At 40.0% G+C, this 26,645-nt stretch overlaps 1 protein-coding gene across 7 annotated transcripts in view; it reads right to left on the bottom strand.

Annotated features, from left to right (window-relative positions):
* Positions 1 to 494: 494 nt before the first annotated feature.
* CYSLTR2 (cysteinyl leukotriene receptor 2) overlaps positions 495 to 26,645 on the bottom strand; it is a 49,741-nt gene continuing 23,590 nt past the window's right edge. For 2 of the 7 annotated variants that reach the window (XM_012465132.3, XM_012465131.2), the window contains exons 2-3: positions 13,400 to 13,597; positions 495 to 3,857 (exon numbers count right to left, since the gene is read on the bottom strand). In XM_012465132.3, the coding sequence (XP_012320555.1) occupies positions 2,813 to 3,857; positions 13,400 to 13,503 (1,149 nt within the window). In that variant the 5' untranslated portion in view covers positions 13,504 to 13,597 and the 3' untranslated portion in view covers positions 495 to 2,812. The other 5 variants (XM_064373566.1, XM_012465135.3, XM_012465134.2 and 2 more) reach the window with 5 other exon arrangements.

Below are 26,645 nucleotides of genomic sequence, written 5' to 3'. Positions count from 1 at the left end.
AAAACCAGCACAAATTTCTTTTGCCTTCTCCACTATTTTACAGATAGATTTGTTCTTACTGTGGATCTTAGCAACCTCCGCATGTTTTTTTCTTTCTTTCCTTATTAAGTCAAGAACTTTCACCTTTTCCCTTAGAGGAAGCACTCTACAGCTTCTCTTTGGTGTATCTTATTTGCTAGCATCATTACTCTTATGCTTTGGGGTTATTATTAAGTAAAATAAGAGTGAGTTTAACACAAGCATGATTGCACCACAGTAGTTGGTTTGATCAACTGGATGATGACTCAGTGACTCATGGGTAGGTAGCATACATATTGTGGCTCCACTGGAGAAATCTCACACCATCCCACTTTTCCCTGCCCAGAACATGAGTAGAGTGGGATAGTGTGAGACTTCAACATGTTACTCAGAATAGCACGTGTTTTAAAACTTAAGACTTGTTCTTGACTGACAGTCTCTTGGCTAATAGGAAAAAACAAACAAACAAACAAGCATAAACTTAAGACGTGTTTATTTCTGGAATTTTCCATTTACTATTTTCAGACTGACCATGAGTAACTGAAGAAAGCAAAATCACAGATAATGGGAGACTACTATAGTCACATTATTCACTATGTAAATATTATTCACAGCTGAGCCATGTAGTGTACTATGGTTATATTTCCTAACACAAAAATTTCTTTTCCTCTAGCATTTAATAACTGTATTTTGTTTTCACTTGCTTGTTTTTCTATGTATTTGTCACTAGTTTATCTAAATCTCTCCAAAAGAAATATAAATCCCTCTTAATGTGTATGAATCAATTAATTTCTTCTTTTTCTGGGAGACATCCATATTAGAGCCCTTTAAGAATCCTGCTCCAACATGAATGAGTTGCTTTCTGAGCCTGCCACACATCAACATCCTGGGAATTCCCTTCACCTTTCTCCTGTGTTGGATTCCTTGTTTCCTAGCTACTGTGTTTTCCTCTATCTTGGTTTAATCTCTTATCTTGGATGAACACATCCTCCACTAGCTTTCTGATAAAAGTGTAAGGGTGATGAAAATGCTGAGACCTTTTATACTAAAAGGTCTCTATCTACTCTCACATTTATTTGTTGGTGCTTTCCATGTTAGGGCCTTTTCCTCAAATGTATTGTGGTCATTGACTGTTGTTCATAATTAAGAATGAGGCTCTGACTGGTTGACCAAACACTGTGAATAGAATGGATTCGTTGCATTGTGGGCTTCATTGTCAGGTGAGTAATAGGGCAGACATCCAGCTTTTGTGCTGAAGGATCCCCAGCTATCTGTATCAATCAGCCTTTTTTCTCAGATTACGCAGTTTTCCATAGGAGGATCCTCCACAGGGTGCTGTCTTGACAGGGTTTGAGTCTGTCTGTCATCATTCTGGTAGCTAAATAAGGGAAGGGTACTGGGATTTGTGTTTAGTAGGAAGACTAATTTAGTCCATCCCAACCTTCAGAATGCCATGTCATCTTCACCCTTTACTGTACCAGGAGTCAACAACTCTAAGGAGAAAACCTTGGTTTTCTTGTGAAAGTGAGGAGGGGGAGGAAGCTGGTAGGAGAGGAGAGCTTTTATTCAGACTTTCAATCTTCCTGGAAGTTTACAAGGGTAGCAGTGGGGAGAGCACCCAGCCAATACTGCACAGAGAACTCTTACTAGCTGTGTAAACTTAAAAAAGTTTCTTAATTTTTCTGTGCTTCAATTTCTTCAGCTGTAAAATGGAAACTCAGAGCTTTATATGTGCATGTCAAATGGGATTAATGAATGTGAAGTGCCTGGCATAATCTGCCTGGCAGGGGTAGTGCACTCAATTGTTGGCAGTACAATGGTCGTGGTGGTAGTAGTTGTTGGTAGTATCCTTAGCCTTGTTTCAGTGGACAGAAAGGAATCTCTCACACTATCTAGCATTTTTCTACTCTCTCAAGAGGGAAGGCAGCATCACCCTACTCATTTTCTGCCAAAATGTTAATAGTATTTCAGGAGCGCAACAACCTTTGCAACTTGCCCTCTACTCCATGTTTCCCTTGTGTGCCCAACCCCAATGCCCAGAGATACCTCTTTTATTTTTGGCTTCCAACCCAGTGAATTAATGGGAAGAAGAACAGAAGCAAGGTCAACTAACCTACATCTCAAAAAAAAATTTGAGATACATGACCTTGATGCTGTCCCTCCCATTCTACACACAATTCTTCCATTTCCTATGGCAGTGCCACAGATCTTCCTCCTACTTATCACCAGTTCTCTTTTTCTCTAATCCTTCTCCCTCTTTACTCTCACTGTCCTTTCTTGGGACCTTGACGTTGTTTTGTGATAGGACAGCCTTCCTCTTCACAGTTAGTCTTTCCCTGAATCTTAGGACGTGCTTCTTGTCTGCTCTGGGGCTTCCAGTAGCATTGTTAGTTGGCTATATCTCAGGGGATTGAAGAGGGCAGGGGAGCTGTAGAAGCTGGGGAAGTTGTGGCCATTTTGAAGAATTTAGAAAGCCTGATGGGCCACAGATCTGGTTCAGGATCTGAAGAAAAGTAGGATCCAATGTGCTCTGTATTTTTTCCCAGTCTGATATTTCAGTCCACAGGACTCTAGTAGGGATTTTTCCTCCTGTATCCCTCATTAACACTCAACAACTGAAAATACACTGAATAAAATTTTTGAAGTAAGTCTTATTAACAAAAGTCATGGTCAACTAAATATTAAGAATCAATCAACATTTGTTGGCAATGATGTAAATACAAAGTCATTTGGAAACTATGAGTGAATGAAGATGGACACAAGGATATAGGAACAGGTCTCATCTAAGACCTCCTTATACTCTTGTTTCCTTTTTCAACCACACACTAACAGGGAAACCACACTTTATCTTTGCCTTCTGTGGATGGCCTTTTTTGAGTGCAGACCTTAGTCTGTCCTTAAAATTCTCCCCAGCAAAGTAATAGAGCAGAGGATTGAAGCAGCTATTGGCTGCCGCCAAGGCCAGTGTAATGACCAAAGCTTTATGCAGCCTGTCTTTGCATATATCCACTTTCCATGTCACCAAGTGGAGCGTCCTCAGTGTGTGATAGGGCAGGAAACACAAGAAGAAGATGATCAAGGCAAGGGCAATGGTGATCAGTGTCTTCCTGTGAGAAGCTCGCAGCCCCAATTCTGGGACCTCCACTTTTAACAGAACTCGAATGATCAGCAGGTAACAGATGCTGAGTGTGAAAAATGGGAGCAGAAAGCCCACCACCAAGGCAATATAGTTCATGGTCTGCAGCTTAGTAAGTTTATAGAGATTCAGCTCTAAGCATAATGTAATACTGCCATTCTGCTCAGAGGCATGATCCAGAAGCATTACTGAGGAAGCCATGATAAGAATCCATATAATCCCACATAGGATCCAGGCATTCCTGATGCTGATGACATGGAGAAGCCGAAAGGGGTGAACAGTTGCCAGGAAACGCACAACACTCAGCACGGTCAGGAAATAAATGCTGCTGTACATGTTGACATACAAGGAATAAGACATAATCCTGCAGGCCAGGTCTCCAAATATCCAGTTGGAGCCTCTAAGGTAATAGTCAGCCCTGAAGGGAAGCGTGCTTATGAACAGGAGATCTGAAATAGCCAGATTTAGCATGAAAACATTAACGGATGTGGACTTTTTATAAGGCTGCAGGAAAACATATATGGACAAGCCATTTCCCAAGACTCCCCAGGCAAATATTATCAGATATACAATTGGGAAAAATTCTCTCTTGAAGTTTTCAGTTGTGCAGTTACTGCTGTTGTTGTTATTGCTGAAGGTGCCATTTGGTTCCATTTCTGATAAGGAGATGGATGGATGTAAGGACATAAATGTTCTCTCCATCCTGGGTTAAAAAGAAACAGACACAAAAAGTTACTCCGTGAATTTCCCTTTGTCCTTCTTGCTTACTGATTATATCTCTCTAGGTTTTAATAAAACAGGGAGCAATACAATCTTTTCTTTGAAAGTTGAGTTTTAAAATATTGGTTAAGTCTTTACTATATGCTGCATTATATTTCATAATAAATTTACATTTTCTGATTTATAGAATGTAGAATAGCCATTAATTTGTTTGGCAGAAGCTGAAGCTTCAACTTAGGGAACTTATGACCTAGTGCCCATTTTGACATGAATACCTCCCTGTGAACCTAAAACTACTGAATAGCAGATTTCTCATCAGAAGCTGTGGAGCACAGAAGAAGATGACACATTTCTCAAATGCTGAAAGAAAGGATCTGCCAACCTAGCATTTTATATCCAGCAAAAATATCTTTCAAGTACAAGGAGAAAATCAAGACTTTTTCAGATGATGGAAAACTAAGACTTTGTTGCCAGTAAACCTATCTTTAAAGAATGACTAGGCCAGGTACGGTAGCTCACACCTGTAATCCTAGCACTTTGGGAGGCTGAGGCAAGTGGATCACCTGAGGTCAGTAGTTCACAGACCAGTCTGGCCAACATGGTGAAACCCCATCTGTACTAAAAATATAAAAATTAGCTAGGTATAATGGCAGGCACCTGTAATCTTAGCTACTTGGAAGGCTAAGGCAGGAGAATTGCTTGAACCTGGGAGGTGGAGGTTGCAATGAGCTGAGATTGTGCAATTGCACTCCAGCTTGGACAACAAGAGTGAAACTCCTTCTCAAAAGAAAAAAACGGAAGTTCTCTAAACAGAAAGGAATTCATAAAAGAAGGAACCTTAGAACATAAGAAAATAAGAACATGGTAAGCCAAAATATGGGTAAATACAATAGGCTGTTCATCTCTTTTAGAGTCTAGGTTACATTTAGCATTTTGAAACAAAAATGTTAATGCTGTCTGACTGGTTTTAAATGGATGTAGAGGATATATATATATATATATATATGAGAGAGAGAGAGAGAGAGAGATACCTAGAGCATTCACTAAAATGATATACAAAGGGGTATACTCAAAAACATTACAGATAAATACAAATAGAATTCAAAAAGTGTTCAGATAACCAACAGCAAGGCAGGAAAAAGAAAACAGATAATAAAAACAGAAAACAAAAAATAAATTGCAGACATCCCTGATTCATCAATAATTACATTAAATATAAGTAGTCTAAATATACCAATTAAAAGACAGAGGATTGAAATACATTTTTAAATGATCCTATTATGTACTGCCTATAACACAAACACTTCAAATAGCAGTATTGACTGGTTGAAAGTAAAAGGATGAAAAAATGCATGTTATTCAAATCAAAGGAAATCAGGAATGGCTCTTTTAGTATCGAATATAGTGGACTTCAAAGCACAGGACATTGCCAGAGACAGTGAGGGACACTATATAATAACAACAGGGTTTAACCACTACGAAGACATACCAATTCTAAACGGGTATACACCAAACAACAGAGTTTGCAAAACTAAAAAAAACTGAAAGGAGAACTATTTGGTGGCTTCAAGACCCTCTCTCAGCAATTGATGAAGCAAATAGACAAAAACTCAGCAAGGGCATAGAAAAACTAAAAACACCATCAACCAACAGGATCAAATTGACATTTATAAAACAGTTCACCCAACAAGAGTAGAATATTCTTGCTTTTAAGTGTTCACAAAAGTGCAAAAACAGTTCAGTGGAGGAAAGATAGTCTTTTCAGAGGCATTGGAGCAATTGGATAGCCATGGGCAAAAAAAAAACAAACCTTAAACTAAACCTCACACCTTATACAAAAATTAACTAAAATGCAGCATGGACTTCATGTAGAATGTAAAACTATACAATTTTTAGGAAAAAAATTAGAGAGAATCTTTGGGATCTAGGACTGGCAAAGAGTTCTCAGACTTGACACCAAAAACATGATCCATGAAAGAAAACATTGATAAATTGGAGCTTATCAAGATGATAAATTTTTGCCCCACAAAATACTCTGTTAAGATAAAAATAAAAGCTACAGACTGTGAGAGAATATTTGCAAACCACTTATCAAAACAGAAACATTTAGAATATACAAAGAACTCTTGAAAATCAACAGTAAAACAAGCTAACAAACAAGCAAATAAAAAACTCCAATTAGAAAATGGGCAAAAGATAGAAACAAACACTTTAGAAGACATACAGATAGCCTATAAGCACAAGAAAAATTGTTCAACATTATTGGCCATTAGGGAAACACAAATTAAAACATGATAAGATATTACTACATACTTATTAGAATGACTAAAATAAAAAATAGTGACGACACCAAATACAGAGAAACTGGATCACTCAGACATTGCTGGTGAAAGTGTAAAATGATAGTCATTCTGGAAAACAATTTGACTATTTCCTAAAAAACTAAACATGCAACTACCACGCATTCCAGTAATTATACTCCTGGGCATTTATCTCAGGGAAATAAAATCCTATACATCAATGATTCTGCAGTTTTCTTTGTAATAGCCCCAAACAGGAAATAAGTCAGATAGCCTTCGATAGTTAAACAAACTGTGGTACATGCATACCATGGAATTCTACTGAGCAATGAAAGGAGTGAACCATTAATACATTCAGTAACTAGAATAGATCTCTAGGTAGCTAAGCTATATGAAAATAAAAACTAATTATACAGTGTGATCTCATTTATGTAACATCCTTGAATTGAAAAAATTATAGAAATGGAGAACACAGATTTGTAGCTGCCAGGGGTTAAGAAGGTGGTGTGGGTGGGAGGGAAGTAGAGGTAGCTAAAACAAGAAGTTTGAGGCATCCTTGTGGTGACAGAAATGTTCTGCATCATAACTGTATCAATGTCAATATTTGGAATGTACAGGAGTTAGAGAGTAGCCTGGGCAACACAGTGAGACCATGTCTCTACAAGCAAGCAAGCAAGCAAGGAAAGAAGGAAGGGGAGAGGAGAGGGGAGGGGAGGGGAGGGGAAAGGAAAGGAAAAAGGAAAGGAAAGGGGAAGAAAGAAAGCAAAGAGAGAGAAAAGAAAAGGAAGGAAAGGAAGGGAGTGAGGGAGAGAAGAAGGGAGGGAAGGAGGAAGGGAGGGAGGAAGGGAGGAAGGAAGGAAGGAAGGAAGGAAAATGTTATACTTCATAATAAAAAGAAAGGAAAGAGAAAGAAGGAAGGAAGGGAAGAAGAAAGAAAGAAAAGAAAGAAAGGAAAGAAAAAAGAAAAGGAAGGGAGGAAGGAAGGAAGGGAAATTGATTAGCTGGGCATGGTGGAGCATGCCTGTAGTCCCAGCTCCTTGGGCGGTTGAGATGAGAGGATCACTTAAGCCCAGATCAAGGCTGAAGTAAGCTGTGATCAAACCATTGCACTCTGGTCTGGGTGATGGAGTGAGAATCTGACTCAAAACAAATAAACAAAAACAAAACAAAGCCGGATTCTGATATACCATGCAAGATGTCACCTTTGGGAGAAAGGGTACAAGAGATTTCTCTATTTTTTTTACATCTGCATGGGAATCTCTAATCATCTCAAAATGGAAAGAAAAAAAAAGGTGTGGCTTGAACAAAATACCCTGCAATTCTGATTGCAAAATTTCATCTAGAAACTGCTCAATGGTGCTTGTGTTTAGGAAAACCTTAGATTTTCACGTAGGGAAGCTCCTCTTCCTCTCCATTTCCCCACAACCTACCCATGCTGTCTCTGTACACCTGGAGAGGTGATCCCCAGGAAGATGAGAGAAAGCTTTCAAAAACCTTGTTGCAATTAGTAATAAAGCCAACTTGTTCCATTACAGGAGTGTTTCTGGTTTTCTTGGGCTCTGAAGAATTAACAGAAATGGAGTTTCATGAGATTCTTTTGAAGTCCTTGCTGCCTTGAGCAAGTATCCCTGACTCAGTAAGGATGCATGCATGTGGGACCCTGTTCATGGCTAGGCTCTGCTATTTTGTTGAGAACTATCAGCAATGTGTTTATTTTGTTTTCCTAGGAATAAATCCTCATAATCCTTTCAGCCTGTAAAACTTGTTGTAAACCTAGTCGGTTGAAAAATTGTTTTCTAGCCTCTAACATCTGTTTTATGATCTGTCATTGTCCTGAGTGTTGTTGGTCTCCACAAGGAAAAGTCCATAAGGAAAGCAAAAGCAAAGTCCCCATAAGTCTGTTCTCTGGCTCCAGGGACTGAGAATTCAGGACTGACATGCTTTGGACAAACTTTGTCCTTTGGATAAACTTTGTGTGAGGTCACCATTTCAAAACTTGTAAGGACTTCCTCTGTCTTATCTTTGTGACCTTGAGAACTACTTTATTTCGTTTCTCAGCCCTCATTGTAGACAGCTGACCTTTGCTCAAATTCTGGAGACTCAAGATCAGAGAATCAAGGTCAGACAGGTGCCACCCTTACAGACCATTGCATCTCTGATGGGCTCCACTCAAACTAAAACTGCACTCCTTCCAGGCCAGATGCCTGTTTTTTTTCAGATTTCCTCACCGTAACACAAACATGCGTGTTTATCTCTACAACTGGCACAGTTTCACCAAGGACAATATGGGATTGCAATGGCCACCTTGAGGAACTTTTGATGTAAATACGATTGTTTAGAGGCACTTCAGAAAAGTATGAAGAAACCTTCAAGAGAAGATTGTCTTATTTGTCTAACAGTGATTTTTTTGTTTAAAGTTGGTGATAGCCCCTCCTTTTATTTCCATACTTTGAGAATTAATAAGTGCTGGTTAATCGATAAAATCGGCAAGGGCTTAAACCAATTTTAATGTCGCTCTTTTTATATTTCAAAAGTTATACTTTTAAGGGACCTTCCTCCTTCTCTTTTCAGCAGGAACACAATTAGCCTTTTTTGGTGTTGATTTCATATTCATCTGCAGCAGGCTGTCTTTTCTTTCTTTCCTTTTTTCCCCTCTATTCCTCCCCCCTTCTTTTCCCCTCTCTTCAGAAGTTAATCGTTACCTTATCAAATGAGTCATTCACTTTTTATGTGCACATTGGAGGGATATCTAGTTCAGATAGTCAAAATGTCTGAAAAAAAGGGAAAATGTTATTAAACTGTGTTTCTGTGGGCACTAACAGTATATTTACATAGTAGCCTTTATTACAGTCATGAGCAAAGAAGAAAAGGCATTATCTATAAATCAAAAGATTACATTTTTGGCATGATTCAGAGTCTTCAAAAATTACTTTAATATAAAAACTAGGGTCACACCAATATTTTGGTTTCTACAAGACCGGAGTTAAATTTTTTTTTATTAAACTGAATTTTCTACATTAGTTGTAAGAATTCAACAAGATTCCACTATTTATAAAACTTAATTAAAATTTAGAATTTTAGTTTAATACATATGAAATTGTATTAAACTAAAGTGAATGATAATAATAAATGCCTTTATAATTTTTATGAAATTCTTACAATGCTACAAATCATAAGATTTCATTTGTTAACTAAAATTGTAATTTCCTGATCCTTAACTAACTTTAAGGCCTTAGACAAATGGTTAATTGATAATAATCCTTTGGATGCCTAGACAATCTCTAAATAAGAAACATAAAAACCCTGGTCATTAAATACAATTACTTTTGTTTCTTAAAATGACAATAGATTAACAAAATATGCAATTCCTTTGGATGACATCATATATTTATATATTGAAATTGTTTAAATTGTATGAAATAAATTCTAGTAGACCAAAAAATATCTAAGTAAGTTCTGTTTTCTCTCCTTTTTCTTTTGCGCCTAAAGAAAAGGAAGGTTAATTACTTTGGTTAAAGATGATAATTAATATAAATGTTTAATACAGAGAAACACAAACATGCATACAGGATAAATATGATTTTCTGTTTACATGAAAGTTGAAACCATTTATTCAGAGGGTAAATTTTATTTTGACATACATATTATTTTATTTAATAGATTTAATTTTAAAGCTATAGTTAAACATTTAAAATGTATTACCTATTTGTATATTTACATATCTGTGTATGCCTAAATGCATACAGGTAAAAACATATTAATAAATTGTCTCCTGTAGACTGTTACAAGAATAATGTACAAAAACAGTAAAATTAGAATTTGAGTCTTTTTAATATATAAAAATAAGTTATGCTATGCCCATATTAGTAAATTTTTTTGTGAATAAAATATTCCATTAACTTTCAGTGTAGTGCTTTTGACACTTTTAAATCATTTTAAAAAGACTCCTTGCTTTAATAAAATGTTGTTTCTAATGACTATTGTGAATTGCTATGTGTTTTTACAATGCCATCTGTAATTATTTCTGGACTCTAGATACTTATGACTTACATCTTATCTCCTGGAACAACTATTCTTGATTCTTTCCAAAATTCAGGTCCCAAATTCAAAATAATCAAGCTATTAATATGTCTTTTGTGCCTGAACTATCTTTGGGTTTATTGTAGTGGCTATTAGGTAACACAAGATTTGTTTTGTCATCCTATGAAAGGAAGGGCAATGGGAATAATTACATATTCAAATATCCTTTGAATTTAAATTAATTTAAAAGCATTATGAAAGCTCTTTTATTTACTGAACTTAGTAATAAAAAGCTAATAAAAATATTTTGTCTTAAGTTAATTATATTTAATTAAATGCTAATATAAATATCTTTCAAGGATTATATACTTTTTTTGAGTTAAAAAAGAATACTCCTGTTTAAGCACAAAGATTACTATAATAACTGCGTATCAAAATATCTTTTTCCAGGATTCTCAATTAGCGACCCCACTTTTTTTTTTTTTTGTCATGAAAAGTCATAATAAACACTAGAAGCTTTGACTGAATGACGTGGGACTCATCAGAAATCTATTGTTTATTTCAGTCTTTCATCAGCTCCAATAGCCACAGCATAGTTGTTTCATCTAAGAGCTCTAGCAGCTGCAGCAAAGCTTGTGGAAGCCAGAGTGATTTGGTCAAATTAGTTCTAGGATCTACACTAACCCTAATAATTACCCTGCTGTTTTATTGCTAGATATAACTCAGGATTTTTCAGCAAGTCACTTTATCTCCTAAGAAATGTTGTTGGTTTCCCTTCAAATATATTCATCACTGTAACACTCTAAACCCAATGACCCTCCTTCCTTCATCTATAGAAAAAGAAGCTGATGATTGGTTACCTCTGTTGAGGAACTCTCCACACACTGCACGGACCTTCTATAGACTCCCTTGGATATCCTCAATTTAACTTTGCTTGTTGTTGGTTCAGACTAAACAAACAAACAAATAAACAAAAACTAAAAATTGCCTAGTAGACTATGCTATCACTGACTTGGTGATAGCAAGTCTAGGTAAAGCTTATATTTCAAAAGTAATGTGAGCTTTACCTAGACATAAAATAAGTTCAGATGGCAAAATTAATTGCCCTCATGCAGACCTGCCAGCTGACAAAGGAAAACTAAAATATTTATACCCTGATATAGGCACATGATTTGGGATTAGTTTACGAATTCAAAATGCTTTAAAAAAGAAGGGGTCTCTTGATGCTACAAGAACCCCTATAAAATAGACGGTGAGTCTCAGAGACTTGGGAAGCTGAGGCAGGAGGATTGCTTGAGCCCAGGAGGTTGAGGCTACAGTGAGCCATGATTGCACCACTGGACTCCAGCAAAATACTTCTGCTGAGGTCCTGACAAGCCTATCAGCAAAACCTAATCCTTCAGGAGTGAGAACAAAGATTAGGCCTATCCTGGGTAAAAACAGTTACTCAGAGACACTCCAGCCTGCTTAGCAGGACTTGTTTGACTTCACTGAAGAATTTTCCCACCTCTAGTGACACCCCCTAATGACCAAATAAAGAAAAAGGCGAATTCCTGTTGTAATTAACGATTTTTAAATTTCCACTATTAATACAGTTTCTGCTTCACGAGGACAGTCCTTCTCAGGTGGACATAAGGCTAACACCTACCTGCCACACACTAACTTTCCTGTGTATTCAGGAAAATTGTTAGAGAATTTCAGTTGTTTAAAACTACCACCCCTCTAGTGGATCATGTTTCCCTAAAAAGAATGGAAAGAAATCTCCAAAAAATGCAAGCACAGGAAAGAAAACTCTCCAGATGGAAGGCTGCATTCTTGTGTTGCATACTGTGTGTTTTAGTCAAGGTTGTTCAGAAAGACAGAACCAACAGGATATTATAGAATTATAGTAGATAGATTGATAGAAGATAGATAGATGATTGATAGATAATTGATAATAATCAATAGATAATAGGTAGATAATAGAGAGATATATGATAGATGATAGGTGATTGACAGATGATAGATTATAGAAAATTGATACATGATTGATAGATGATAAATGATTAATAGAGAGACAGATAGATGATAGATGATTGATAGATAATTGACAGATAATAGATAATAATTGAGAAAGAGAGAGAGGGAGAGAGATGAGAGGAGATTTATTAGGGGAAATAGCTCACACATTATGGGGGTGGAGAAATCCCACAACAGGCCGTCTGCAAGATAGAGACCCTGGGATGCTGGCAGCGTGGCTCCATCCAAGTTTGAAGGCCTTAGAACCAGGTGTAATTCTCAGGCTCAGTTTGAAGGCCTGAGAAACTGGGAGGCCCACCAGTGAAAGTCCTAGAGTTCTAAGGCCAGAGAGCCTGGAGTTCTAATATCCAAGGCCAGGAGGAAGAGAGAGCAAACCCTTTTATCTTCTTTTTTGCTCTATTCTGGCTCCCAGCCAATTAGATAGTGCCCACCCATTGAGAGCAGAGGTCCCCTACACAGTCCACTGATTTATACGATAATCTCCTCTGGAAACACCTTCACAGGCATATGCAGAAGTCATGCTTTACAAGTTCTCCAGGTGTTCCTTAATCCAGTCAAGTTGATACTTAAAATGACACTATGCAAGCAATGACTACTAAAGGTGGAAAGTATCATCTAAAACTTGCCTCTGAGCCTGGAGAAAGTCATAAATTACACTACTTCTGCTCTGGAAGCCTAGGTTTAAATTGAAATTTGTAAGGCAGAGTTGTCATGGATAATCACACAGCCTTTAATCTCTTCTTAGCTAGCCAAAGAGAAATCGGAGCAGCCCATGACTATGGGAGGAAAGCCTATTGGACACCTAGAAAAGAGCACCCAGATTTGGGGGACATATTTTCATTGCTCGAATATGATAATCTGGGTCCCTGTTTTCAGAGTCTATTAGAAGAACTAAAAACCACATTTGCTTCTGCAAAGTCCTACTTCCTTGAATCTTACCCTCAAATTACCTAATACAAGCACAAATCCTATAACATATATAATCCCTGACTAACACTCTTTCCTGAGACATCCCAGTTTCCAATGGTGTGCATTTTTTCTGGATACAAGAAGCCTGTAAACTCAATTTTGTTAACTACAGCCATGTTCCTAATGGCCTTTGACTAGAAGACCTTGATCCTGAGAATCCACATAATGATCTAAAGAATAAAAGAGGTATGGTAAAGCAGTAGTTAATTTAACCTACCCCAAAAGATGATTTGTCAACATATTTCTGATGCAGCAAGAATATTTTTCAATTCTTCTTTGGACATCTATGTGAAGATCATACTCAAAAAACATGGTTGACATGTAGATATAAAAAAAGAGGTTTTTTTTTTTTTTTTAATCCTTAAGTTAGCACTTCCCACATTATCGTCTACCAAACATGAATCCATGAGATGCTCTGTAAAAGAAAAGGCTTTCTTGGTCAAATTAGCCTGAGAAACATAGCAAGCTCTAATATGCCCCTCTTGGAGATTTGCAGTACATTTTAAAGGTTCTATAAGGTCCTACAGGAAGGAAAAAAAAAGCCTGATTTACACAGAATTTCTCTTTTATTTAACCTTGAAAACTTTTTTGCATGCTAACGCAGTCTAACATCTCATAGAACTAATGTTCTGCACAATCAGACTTGAGGAAATGCTGATGTTGTTATGAAATTTATCTCAAAGATGCTGTCATTTATCTCGAATATGATTTTAACAGTAGAGAAAGAGAACCATCACCTAATAGGCTAGATCAACCAGCAAGAGAGTAAGGGAGCATGGGCTTCAAGAGTTTGCAGTTAGGGAGCTCTAAGTAATTGCAATTGGGTAAATCAGCATTTCCAAGCATCCCTTACTTCATTTGAAAAATGGAGATTGTACTAGTCCCCTAGGGCTGTCTTAACAAAGTATCACAAACAGCGTAGCTTAAAACAACAGAAATTTATTCTCTCACAGTTCTGAAGGCCAGAAGTCTGAAACCAAGATGTCAGCAGGGTATACCGTTTGGATCTGTGTTCACCCAAATCTCATGTTCAATTGTAATCTCCAGTGTTGGAGGTGGGGCCTGGTAGGAGGTGATTGGATCATGGGGACAATTTCACATGAATGGTTTAGCACCATCCCTTCAGTGCTGTTCTCATGATAGTGAGTGAGTTCTCATGAGTGTTTAAAAGTGTATACCACCTCCCCCTTCTCTCTTCCTCCTGTTCCTGCCATGTAAGACACCTGCTCCTGCTTTGCCTTCACCATGAATAAAAGCTCCCTGAGGCCTCCCCAAAGGCAGATGCCACCATGCTTCCTGTAAAGCTTATGGAACCATGAGTCAATTAAACCTCTTTTCTTGATAAATTACCCAGTCTCAGGTATTTCTTTATGGTGGTGCAAGAGTGGACTAATACAGCAGAGCTGTGCTTCCTTTGAAGGCTCTGGGGAAGAATCCCTCCTTGCGTCTTCTAGCTTTGGGTGGTTACCAGCAGTCCTTGGCATTCCTTGCCTTATAGACATGTGACTCCAATCTCTTGACTCTGTCATTATGTGGTATTTTCCTTCTGTATCTTCACATCGTCTTTTTTCTGTGTTTTCTGTGTCTTCTCCTGTTCTTATAAGGATGCCAGTCACGTTGGGCTTAGGGTCCACCATATTCAGTATGCCTTCATTTTAACATTACATCTGCAAAGACCTTATTTCCAAATAAGGTCACTTTCACAGGTACTTGGGGTTAGGACTTGGACATATTGTTTGGGGGTACATAATTCAACCACAACAAGGATATGTAACATATATTTCATAGAGTTGTTGTATTATGAGAGATAGACAGTGTATGCTTCACAGGGTATTTGGCACTAAGTGCTCCCTCACTGTTCCACCTTTGTGAATGAATGTAGAGATATCTAACTTCAACACCTGTCATCCCATTAGCTACCAAGGATGAGTTGATGACAGAAACTCTCACATTCACATAAGGTATAAAAAGTAAACTCCTCTTGATGTCTTTCTAGGAAGCATCAAGAGTTGTTTACTTTTTATACCTTATGTGAATGTGAGAGTTGATGTCATCTCTCTATAGAAATACTGATTACTCTCAGATCATTCTGACATGTTCATAATGAGAATCTCTCAAGATTTCTCTACTCCTTTGCTCAAAGCCTGTTTCTTCCATGAAATTCTCTGATAACTCATCTGCTCAGTGAAGTTTCTCTGGAAAAGTGAGTATGGGCCTGTAATCCCAGAACTTTGGGAGGCCAAGGTGGGAGAATCACCTGAGGCCCAGAGTTCAAGACCACCCCAGTCAACATAGTGAGACCCCCCCATTTCTGCAAAAGGTAATTTAAAAACATTAGCCAGGCGTGGTGGTATGCATCTATAGTCCTGGCTACTCAGGAGGCTAAGGCAAGAGGATTGTTTAAGCCCAGGAATTTGAGGTTGCAATGAGCTATGATCATGCCACTGTACTCCATCCAATCTGGGTGACAGAGTGAGACTCTTGTCTGTAAAAGTAATTTTTTTAAAAAAGTGACTATAGATTGTGAACTGGAAGAATACAACAAAAGGAAAGTGGAATACCCCGTTATAATCCCCATTCTAAATTTACAAATCAGAATTCTGGGTTAAAAATTAGTTCCTTGTCTGGCAAAGGTTTAATGATGAAGATGCCAAAAGCAATAGCAACAAAAGCAAAAATTGATAAATGGGATGTAATTAAACTTAAAAGCTTCTACACAGCAAAAGAAACTATCAGCAGAATAAACAGACAACCTACAGAATAGGAGAAAATTTTTGCAAACTCTGCATCTGACAAAGGTCTAATATCCAGTATCAATAAGGAACTTAAACCAACTTATAAGAAAAAAAACTCCATTAAAAAGTAGACAAAGGACATGAACAGAAACTTTTCAGAAGACATATTATACATGTAGCCAATAAGCATATGAAAAAAAGCTCAAAATCACGATCATTAGATAAATAAAAATCAAATGAGATAACATTTCATATCAGTCAGAATGGCCATTATTAAAAAGTCAAAGAAAAACAGATGCTGGTGAGGTTGCAGAGAAAAGAGAATGCTTATACACTATTGGTGGGAGTGTAAATTAGTTCAAACATTGTGGAAAGCTGTCTGAGGATTCTTCAAAGAGCTAAAAACTGAACTACCATTTGACCCAGCAATTCCACTACTGGGTATATACCCAAAGGAATATAAATCTTTCTGTCATAAAGACACATTCACGCATATTTTCACTGCAGCACTAGTCACAATAGCAAAGACATGGAATCAACCTAAATGCCCATCAATGGTAGACTGGATAAAGAAAATGTGGTACATATGTACCATGGAATACTATGCAGCCATAAAAAAGAATGAGATCATGTCCTTTGTGGGAACATGGATGGAGCTGGGGGCCATCATCCTTAGAACACTTACATAAGAAGAGAAAACCAAATACTGTAAGTTCTCACTTATAAGTGGGAGCTAAATGATGCGAACAGATGAACACAAAGAGAAGAACAACAGACACTGGGGTCTATTTGAGGGTGGATGGTGGGAGAAGGGAGTTTTTTTATTAAAAAAATAGTTATTGGGTACGAAGCTTAGTACTTGAGTGACAAAATAATCTGTATAACAAATCTCCGTGACATGAATTTACCTATATAACAAACCTGCACATGTACCCCTGAATCTAAAATAAAAGTTTAAAAAAATTAGTTCCCTAATAGTTCTGTGGGTGTAAGTTGATTTAAGAACTGATAAGATGAAATTTCTCATGTGCAGAGCTAAGCATCCAATCCTATTTCTGAGTTCACTGCTGGGGCCTTAGTTCTGATTACATGGATAATGGCTCTCTCATTTTGATCTATCTCACAGCAAATCTGAGGTTCCTAGCTTAGATTGTAAGGTGAATGGTGAGGCCATTAGCTGGAATGGGAAGCACATACTCTAGAACTCAGAAGACAGGTCAGGGTGGCAGATATAATTCAGGGAAATAGTCACATAGAGGGTGGAACTCTGTGAGCCTGACTCAGGAAAGTGAATACAACAAAACCATAAGCTTGGAGTTAGTGTCTTAACTCAATCTTATAGTGAATTAAAGTTTCTATCAGTTGGCAGAGCCAGGACAGCAGGTCTAGATGCACAACCAGAAGGCACTCCGTTGGAATACTGGAGGTGGCACAGGCAGCATGTACAAGCCAGGTCAATAAAGCAAATGCAGAGCCAGATTAATGTCACAATTACATGTCAGCTCCAGATGGTCAGGGGACTAGAACCAGAGTTAACACAGAGCCTAGTGGACAAGGAGACAAGGCATGAGGACTAAGAGTACTAAGATTGATATGGAACTGTCAGAGGAATTTTCACAAAAAGGTTTCATTACAAATGGCCTTTTATTGAAAAGGACAGAGTCTTGTCCATCCACATGGACCATAGTAGTCTTAAAGAACCTGACTTTGGAGCCAAGATTCTGTTAGAATCTTAAGGAAAGCTTACAGTTTAAATTAGAGAAGGGGCTGAAAAAGTAGAAATAGACTTGAAAGCAATCAAGTCCTTAACTCTTTGACCATGAAGATCACCACTTGTTCCATCTCAAGATCAATAGGGCTGTGAATTGCAGTGAAAAGGGCAGCTCGAGAGAGGCAGGACCCAGCCCTGGACTCCTTCCTTGCTGGGGTATAGCAATCCCTCAGGGACAATGTCAGCTGCAGATGCTGGAGGTAAGTCCTTTGTCAAAGGCAGTGCATGAAATCCAGCAGGCATAACCATAGACGAGAGGTCACCAAAAACAATGGTAATAGGTGATCCACCAAAGATTTGAGGGGAGCAGGTAGACCAAAAATGGACCACAGCACTAAGGACTTCTTAAGCAACTGGCAAAGAAGGCAGACCTCACTGGAGAAGTCAGTCTGTAAGCAGCAAGGCCCTTACTACCAGGCCACAGTGCAAGGACAGAACTTTAGACTTAGGAGGAGGCATGGCTAGTGCAGGTGGGCCGAGTCCCGAGTTCTGAGTCAGACAAAGCCTTGAGCACAGAGGATCAGGCCAAGAATGTGAAGACAAGGGTCCATTTCCCCTAATGAACTGGGAATGACATCTCAGGAACAAAAGAGAAGTTTAATGTTAGAATTGAGGCACAAGATCAGAGCAACACCAAGGGCAACACTGAGTCCTAGAGTTGTTTCAGTTCCTCTGCTTGAGGTTGGGGTTGGTTCTAGGGGGCTGGATGGGAGTGGGAAATGGATGGGAGTGGTAGATGGTTGTCAAGCAGCCGCAGTTGTAGTGAGAGTATAAGCACAGAAGCTGAGGGCTTTGATACAAAGAGCATCTTATTCCCCTGAAAGCTAAAGAAAAAAAAAAAAAATCCTTCCTAGAAACCTCATGTAGCTAAAGGCTACCACCAAAAAGCAGGGCCAGCCCAGGTTCAAAATTCCATTTAGCTCAACACTTTCTCTTGGGAAACCTTTAAAATATTTTGCTTGTGCTTTCCTGCTCATGTAAAATACATTTGACTACACCACACTGCAACCTTTCACTAGACTGGAAAAAAGAGAAAGAAAAAGAAAAAAAGAAAGAAAAGAAAATCACCTGCTAGATATAACTGTAAAAATTAGCCAAACCAATGAAGTATGTGACAGGAAGCTGAGAAATATATGAAGAGGTAAATTCAAGGGAAACTGGGAAATAATTTGGCAGCAAAATTTCCACTGCCTTAGTGGGAGAGGAGTGAGCATGTGCAAGCTTACTGTACTGAAAGGGGATTCAGAACAAAGACAGAATTAAGACTTCATCTCCTGCAGCTTTGCTGGTAATTAAACAACAAAGAAGGAACAGGGAGCAGCAGCAGATGGAGATTCCATATCTGAGCTAGGAAGAAAACCAAACATGCTGCGTGACCAGTTAAAGTCTGACAAGGGTGAATAGCTTACGCCGATGTTTAGAATGTTGTCACAGTCATAGCAAAGCTGCAACTGTTCCTGATCTCACAGATGTTATTGTTATTTATACTTAGAAAACTATATCTTTTGATACATTCTCATGGGACCATTAGACATTGGCACAGACTCCTCCCCCACCAACCCCTCTCTGTCAACACTGACTATGGGCAGATGGGTTTGCCCACCTTCGGTTTCCAGATTTGAACCTGTGTCCTGCCCGCAGAGTCTGAAGACGCATTCACTCAAACATACCCAGAATAGCTGCAAGCGATGTGCAATTAGACAACCAGCTCCTCTGACATTGTGGTAAATGGCTACCGGGCAAATAATCTGGAGGACAGAGGTTGGTGCCCTTTGCATCATCTTTACAAAGAATGAATGATAGGCTTTTGTGTAGAGCAGCCCTGAGACAGAGGGGGAAACCTGGTCGTCCTGCCATGCAGAAGTCTCCCTAGTTGCCACTCAGGGACCTTTTGAGTCTACTGTTTGCCCACTGTCTCTGGCAGCTGTAGCTCCCACATTGGAAACCTTTCTGGTAAATTAGCATCAGGGTCCTTGACTTTCTGATTGCTAATCTCATGGCTCCTTATTTCAAGCCATCTGTCTTGGCCAAACCTAACCTAGGGCTCTGGGGAAGGGCACTTCCTTTGTCATCCCACTCCACCTCAAGCCACAGATGCTCCTTCACCCAACAAGAGGCAACAACAGCGAGTTGTATGGCAGTCACTCTGTGCCAGGCACTCGGCCACGCTCCTTACGATATTAACTCAATTAGTCCTCAAACAATCCTGGCTACTCTTACTTGATAACAGCTGTAGGTACTCTGATTTGATGATTTTATACATGAGAAGGCCAAATTGCACAGGCATGGAATAGCTTCTGTGACCAAATTCCCTTGCAAGTTAGTGGTAGGATGTGGCTTGAACCCAGTTGTCAGCTTAATCAAAACATTGTCCTGCTTCTCTGCGCCACATATTCAGCCCTGTGTACATGACAGTGAGGAAAACATAATCTGTTTTCTGGGGTGGTGAATGGCTCAAACAAATCAACAGGACAAAGCTCTGTGAGGAAGAAGAGCCCAAAGAAAGAAACATCAACAGTGCTATGAGAATGCAGGGGAGGGCCATAGCCAGCCTTGAGGAATGGGCGGGGGGCATTTTTTAAGGTTCTGGGGGAGACAAATTGACTAAGGAGAGAGGGGCAGGGAGTCTGGGCAGTGGAAAACGATGTACAAAGATCCCAGGTTGAGAGCACATGGCAGGTTTGGGGAAGTGTAAATAATACAGTAGAGCCTAGGTGAAGCATGCAAGGAGGACAGGTGGGCAGAGAGGGGTTCCAGAGGGGCCTTTCTCATACCAAGGAATTGAGGTTTCATCTTGAGGGCAGTGAGAGCCTCTGAAAGGCGGAGAGTAGATCTGCTTTTTAGAGAGGTGGCACTGGCAGCAGATGAGGACAGTTTGGTGGAGGCAAGCTCCAGTGCAGAGAGGTGAGTAGGGGTGCTCTTGTGATTGTGCAGGACATAGAAGCTCCACAGACCTGGATGGGACTGAGAGCTATAAAAGAGTGAGAACTGACCAGACTGTGGGTGGACTAAATACGGAAGGTCAGGGAAAACCAAAGTCAAGGTTCCTCTTAGGTATTAGGGGAGGGAAGTGGTGCCTTTCATGAATAAAAGGAACCTATGAAGAAGATGCTGATTGGGCTGAAGAAATGGGGAGTGTAATTTGGGGCATTTTGGATTTGAGGCATTCAAGAAATAGGCAAATGGTGCTGTCCTGTTGCTCTATATAGCTGGGGAGGAGGAACTAGGTGAACCTGATGAATGTTAGGCTGTCAGCACTTGGGGGTAACTGAAGCCAGAGGAGTAAAGAGGCTCACACAGGGTTGTGTGAGAACAAAGGAGGATAGAAACTTGGGGAACACCAACAATTAAGGGACCAGCTGAGAGAAGAGGCTGGAATGATGATTGAGAAAGACTGGTCAAATGATACGAGCAGAGTCAAGAACACAATGTCATGAAGGCTGAGAAAAAGACCGCTTTAAAGAGAACCAAGTGTTCAATGGGGATAAAAAATACCAGGTGGGCCCAGCACGGTGGCTCATGCCTGTAATCCCAGCACTTTGGGAGGCCAAGGTGGGCAGATCACTTGAGGTCAAGAGTTCAAGACCAGCCTGGCCAACATGGTGAAACCCCATCTCTACTAAAAGTACAAAAGTTAACCCGGCATGGTGGTGCAAACCTGTAATCCCAGCTACTCGGGAGACTGAGGCATGAGAATTTCTTGAACCCTGAAGGTGGAGGTTGCAGCAGTGAACTGGGATGGCACCAATGCATTCCAGCCTGGGTGACAGAGTGAGACTCTGTCTCAAAAAAAAAAAGTACCAGGCAATTCAGCAACAAGAAGGTTATCAGTGATCAGAGGGGTGGTGTAGAAAGCTGAAGGCAGGAAGCTGATTAAAAAAAAAAAAAAAAAAAAAAAAAAAGAAGCAGCAGCAGCAGTTGAGACAGTGACCTCAGGAAGGAGAGAGGATGCTTTTGAGTTCTGCAGTTGCTGCAAAAGATTTGTTGCTGGAGAAAGACTTTGAGTCAGGGAGGAAAGATGTAAGATGTGTACTTCACCCTGGCACATCTTCACTCTTACTCTCAATCCATCTTTATCACGTAACTTCAGTTTCTTCCTCTGTTCATCTCTCCTCCTCTCTGTTTGAACATCATAGATCTGAGCCATAGTATGGTAGGTAGAATGTATACTCTAACAGAAATCCAGGAGACCAGGCTTGATTTCCAGCCCTCCCACTCTGTAGCCGTGTAAGCTTTGCTCTCTGAGCTGTAGCTTCCTGATCTTTAGAATGAAGCTAATGCAGCTAGTCCCTTAGGATTGTTTTGAGTTTTAAATTGAAGACGTGTTTGCTCTGCATAGCAGGTGGTCAACCAAATGCTAGTGTTTCCTCCTACAAAATTCTGTGACCAACTGAAATTCTGTACCATTTCTTCTTGTTCTTCTGCACCTAGACACCCTGAACCAGAGGACTCTGGTGTTGTTTCTTTCTTATCATCTTCTTCCTAATCTACAGCAATATGTCTTCCCTGCCCCATGCCCTCCACCTCAGAGGAGACCCTCCTCAGAATTTTACATGACTAAGATTAAGATAATTGATTTCTGCTCAGCAGCCTGTTATATCGGTGTTTTCTAGAACTTCCTTTTCAGTCACTCTGTAGACTTCAATTCTTTTTTATTTTATTTTTTTTTAAAAGATGGGGTTTCACCATGTTGGTCAGGCTGGTCTTGAACTCCTGACCTCAGGTGATCCGCCTGCCTTGGCCTCCAAAGTGTTGGGATTATAGGCGTGAGCCACTACGCCCGGCCGACTTCAATTCTTATGTCTTTGAAACCGCTACTCATCTGACTTCTATAGCCCTGAGGCCTCATGGTTTTCCATTGCATGACTGCTCATGCTTCTGATGCCCAGTCACTTCATCTTTATCCTATTGTAGACACCCTATTGCGGACACCCACCTATGTCCTTGGCTCACGTCTGTCTGTATTTCCTCAAAGGATTTATCCACGATGGAAACTTTGCACTCTTTGCCTCTGCCTCCTAGATATTCCTTTTGATAGCTCATATTTTCATCTTATAGTTTGCAAAACATTTTCTTTTCAGATTTCTTATTTGCTCCACTGGCTATCCTTTGACATAGGCTAAATTGGTATTGTTACCTCCATTATACAAATAAAAAAATCTAGGACTAGGAGAACTCAAGTGGCTTTTCTTAAATTCTAACTTGAGCTATAGTTCCGACATTTTTGGTTGCCTAGAAGGTAGTCTTATTTGGAGATTCTGCCTCTACCTCAAACTCTGTCTGAATTTATCCATCTCTTCAAACTGATCCCACTCAGTTGATGATCATTATTGGGATGTTTTCTTTAATTCTTCTCTCTTTTATACCTCACATTAAATCAATTGGCAGAGTTATCTCCACTGTTTTTACATTGTATTTCTTATATTTTGTCCCTACTCTATATGTAGAATATGACTATCCTAACCTTAGACTTTGTTAGCTGATGCCTAGAAACCGTAGCATCTTCTGCTTGTAGAGATTTAACCAGTAAAATGTATACACCATTGCTAGATGTAATCAATTAAAAGGCAATTTTCATTTCACTCAGAGTCAGTAATTGCCTATCAGACTAAATGGAAATTCCTCAACCAGAAATATAAGACTTTCTACCACTTGGTTCCAATCATATCTGTATTCTCATACATGAGAGTCAGCACCAACTAGTGGAGCTGTACGACGGAACAGATGGTAGAAAAAGCACAGAGGCCTGGGTTCTGGTCTGCCTTTTCTAACTAGGTGACCTTGGATAGATAAAGTACTTAGCTTCTTTCGGGGAAGCTTATCTATAAAATGAGGATAGGGTGACTGGCAAGAGGCCAAATAGGAACAGCTCTGGTCTGCAGCTCCCAGCAAGACAAACGTAGAAAGCGGGTGATTTCTGCATTTCCAACTGAGGTACCTGGCCCTTATCATTGGGATTTAGACAGTAGGTGCAGCCCACAAAGGCCGAGCAGAAGCAGGGTGGGGCGTTGCCTCATCTGGGAAGTGCAAGGGGTCAGGAACTCCCTCCCCTAGCCAAGGGAAGCCATGAGGGACTGTGCCATGAGGGATGGTGCTGTCTGGCCCAAATACTACAGTTTTCCTGTGGTTTTTGCAACCTCCAGACCAGAAGATTCCCTCAGGTGCCTACACCACCAGGGCCCTGAGTTTCAAGCACAAAGCTGGGTGGCCATTTGGGCAGACACTGAGCTAGCTGCAGGAGTTTTTTTTTCGTACCCCAGTGGCACTTGGAATGCCAGTAAGACAGAACCATTCACTCCTCTGGAAGCGGGGCTGAAGCCAGGGAGCAAAGTGGTCTTGCTTGGTGGATCCCACCCCCATGGAGCCCAGCAAACTAAGATCCACTGGCTTGAAATTCTTGCTGCCCCCTCTTACAACTACATGAGAAGTAAACATTTTTTGAATAAATAAATAAATAATAAATTCTTGCTGCTGGTACAGCAATCTGAACTCAACCTGGGATGTGTGAATTTGGTGGGGGAGGAGCATCCAGTATTAGTGAGGCTTGAGTAGGCGGTTTTTCCCTCACAGTGTAAACAAAGCTGCTGGGAAGTTCGAACTGGGCGGAACCCACCACAGCATGGCAAAGCTGCTGTAGCCAGACTGCCTCTCTAGATTCCCCATCTCTGGGCAGGACATCTCTGAAAGAAAGGCAGCAGCCCTAATCAGGGGCTTATAGATCAAACTCCCATCTCCCTCAGACAGAGCACCTGGGGGAAGGGGTGGCTGTGGCCATAGCTTCAGCAGACTTAAACCTTCCTGTCTGCTGGCTCTGAAGAGAGCAGCAAATCTCCCAGTACAATGCTCGAGCTCTGCTAATGGACAGACTGCCTCCTCCAGTGGGTCCCTGACCCCCGTGCCTCCTGACTGGGAGACACCTCCCAGCAGGGGTTGACAGACACCTCATATAGGAGTGCTCCAACTGGCTTCTGGTAGGTGCCCTTCTGGGACAAAGCTTCCAGAGGAAGGAGCAGGCAGCAATCTTTGCTGCTCTGCAGCCTTTCCTGGTGATACCCAGGCAAACAGGGTCTGGAGTGGACCTCCAGCAAATTCCAGCAGACCTGCAGCAGAGGGGCCTGACTGTTAGAAGGAAAACTAAGAAACAGAAAGAAATAGCATCAGCATCAACAAAAAGCATGCCCACACAAAAACCTCATCCAAAGGTCATCAAGAATCAAAGATCAAAGGTAGCTAAATCCAGGAAGATGAGGAAAAATGCACAATAATGCTGAAAATTCCAAAAACCAGAATGCCTCCTCTCCAAAGGATCACAACTCCTCACCAGCAAGGAAACAAAACTGGGTGGAGAATGAATTTGATGAATTGACAGAAGTAGGCTTCAAAAGGTGGGTAATAACAAAATCCTCCAAGCTAAAGGGGCATGTTCTAGCCCAATGCAAGGAAACTAAGAGCTCTGATAAAAGGTTACAGGAACTGCTAACTAGAATAAACAGTTTGCAGAAGAACATAAATGACCTGATGGAGCTGAAGAATACAGCACGAGAACTTCATGAAGCATACACAAATATCAGTAGCCAAATCAAACAGAAGAAAGGATATCAGAGATTGAAGATCAACTTAATGAAATAAAGTGTGAAGACAAGAATAGAGAAAAAAGAAGGAAAAAGAACAAACAAAGCCTCCAAATATGGGACTGTGTGAAAGGAATAAACCTATGTCTGATTGGTGGACCTGAAAGTGACAGGGAGAATGGAACCAAGTTATAAAACACACTTCAAGATATTATCCAGGAGAATTCCCCCAACCTAGCAAGACAGGCCAACATTCAAATTCAGGAAATACAGAGAACACCAATAAAAACTCCTTGAGAAGAGCAACCCCAAAACACATACTGGTCAGATTCATCAAAGTTGAAATAAAGGAAAAAATGTTAAGGGCAGCCAGAGAGAAAAGTCAGGTGACTCACAGAGGGAAGCCCATCAGACTAATAGCAGATCTCTCTACAGAAACCCCACAAGCCAGAAGAGTGTGGGGAAAATATTCAACATTCTTAAATGAATTTTCAACCCAGAATTTCACATCCAGCCAAACTAAGCTTCATATGGAAAAGAGAAATAAAATCCTTTACAGACAAAAAAATGCTGAGGGATTTTGTCTTCACCAGGCCTGCCTTACAAAAGTTCCTGAAAGAGGGCCAGGTGTGGTGGTTCACGCCTGTAATCCCAGCAGTTTGGGAGGCTGAGGCAAGAGCATCATGAGGTCAGGAGTTCAGGACCAGCCTGACCGACATGATGAAACCCCATCTCTACTAAAGATACAAAAACTTAGCCGGGCATGGTGGCAGAGGCCTGTAATCCCAGCTACTCATGAGGCTGAGGTAGGAGAATCGCTTGAACCTGGGAGGTGGATGTTTCAGTGAGCCGAGATTGTGGTATTGCACTCCAGCCTGGATGACAGTGTGAGACTTGGTTAAAAAAAAAAACCTCCTGAAGGAAGCACTAAATATGAAAAGGTACCAGCCACTGCAAAAACATACCAAAATGTAAAGACCATTTACACTATGAAGAACTGCATCAACTAATGCGCAAAATAACCGGCTGGCATTATAATAACAAGATCAAATTCACACATAAGAATATTAACCTTAAATGTAAATGGGCTAAATGCCTCAATTAAAAGACATAGACTGGCAAGTTGGATGAATAGTCAAGACTCTGATGTGCTGTATTCAGGAGACCCATCTCACATGCAAAGAGGCACATAGGCTCAAAATAAATGGATGAAGAAATATTTACCATGCAAATAAAAAGAAAAAAAAAGCAGGGGTTGCAATCCTAGTCTCTGATAAAACAGACTTTAAACTAACAAAGATTAAAAAAAAAGGCAAAGAAGGGCATTACATCATGATAAAGGGATCAATGCAGCAAGAAGTGCTAACTATCCTATGTATATATGCA

Source organism: Aotus nancymaae, unplaced genomic scaffold, assembly GCF_030222135.1.
Source record: "Aotus nancymaae isolate 86718 unplaced genomic scaffold, 86718_ANA_hifiasm-v0.15.2.pri h1tg000009l, whole genome shotgun sequence".
NCBI lineage: Eukaryota > Metazoa > Chordata > Mammalia > Primates > Aotidae > Aotus > Aotus nancymaae.
Note: the sequence above shows the minus strand (reverse complement) of the source record. Positions and strands in the feature narration are given on the sequence as shown.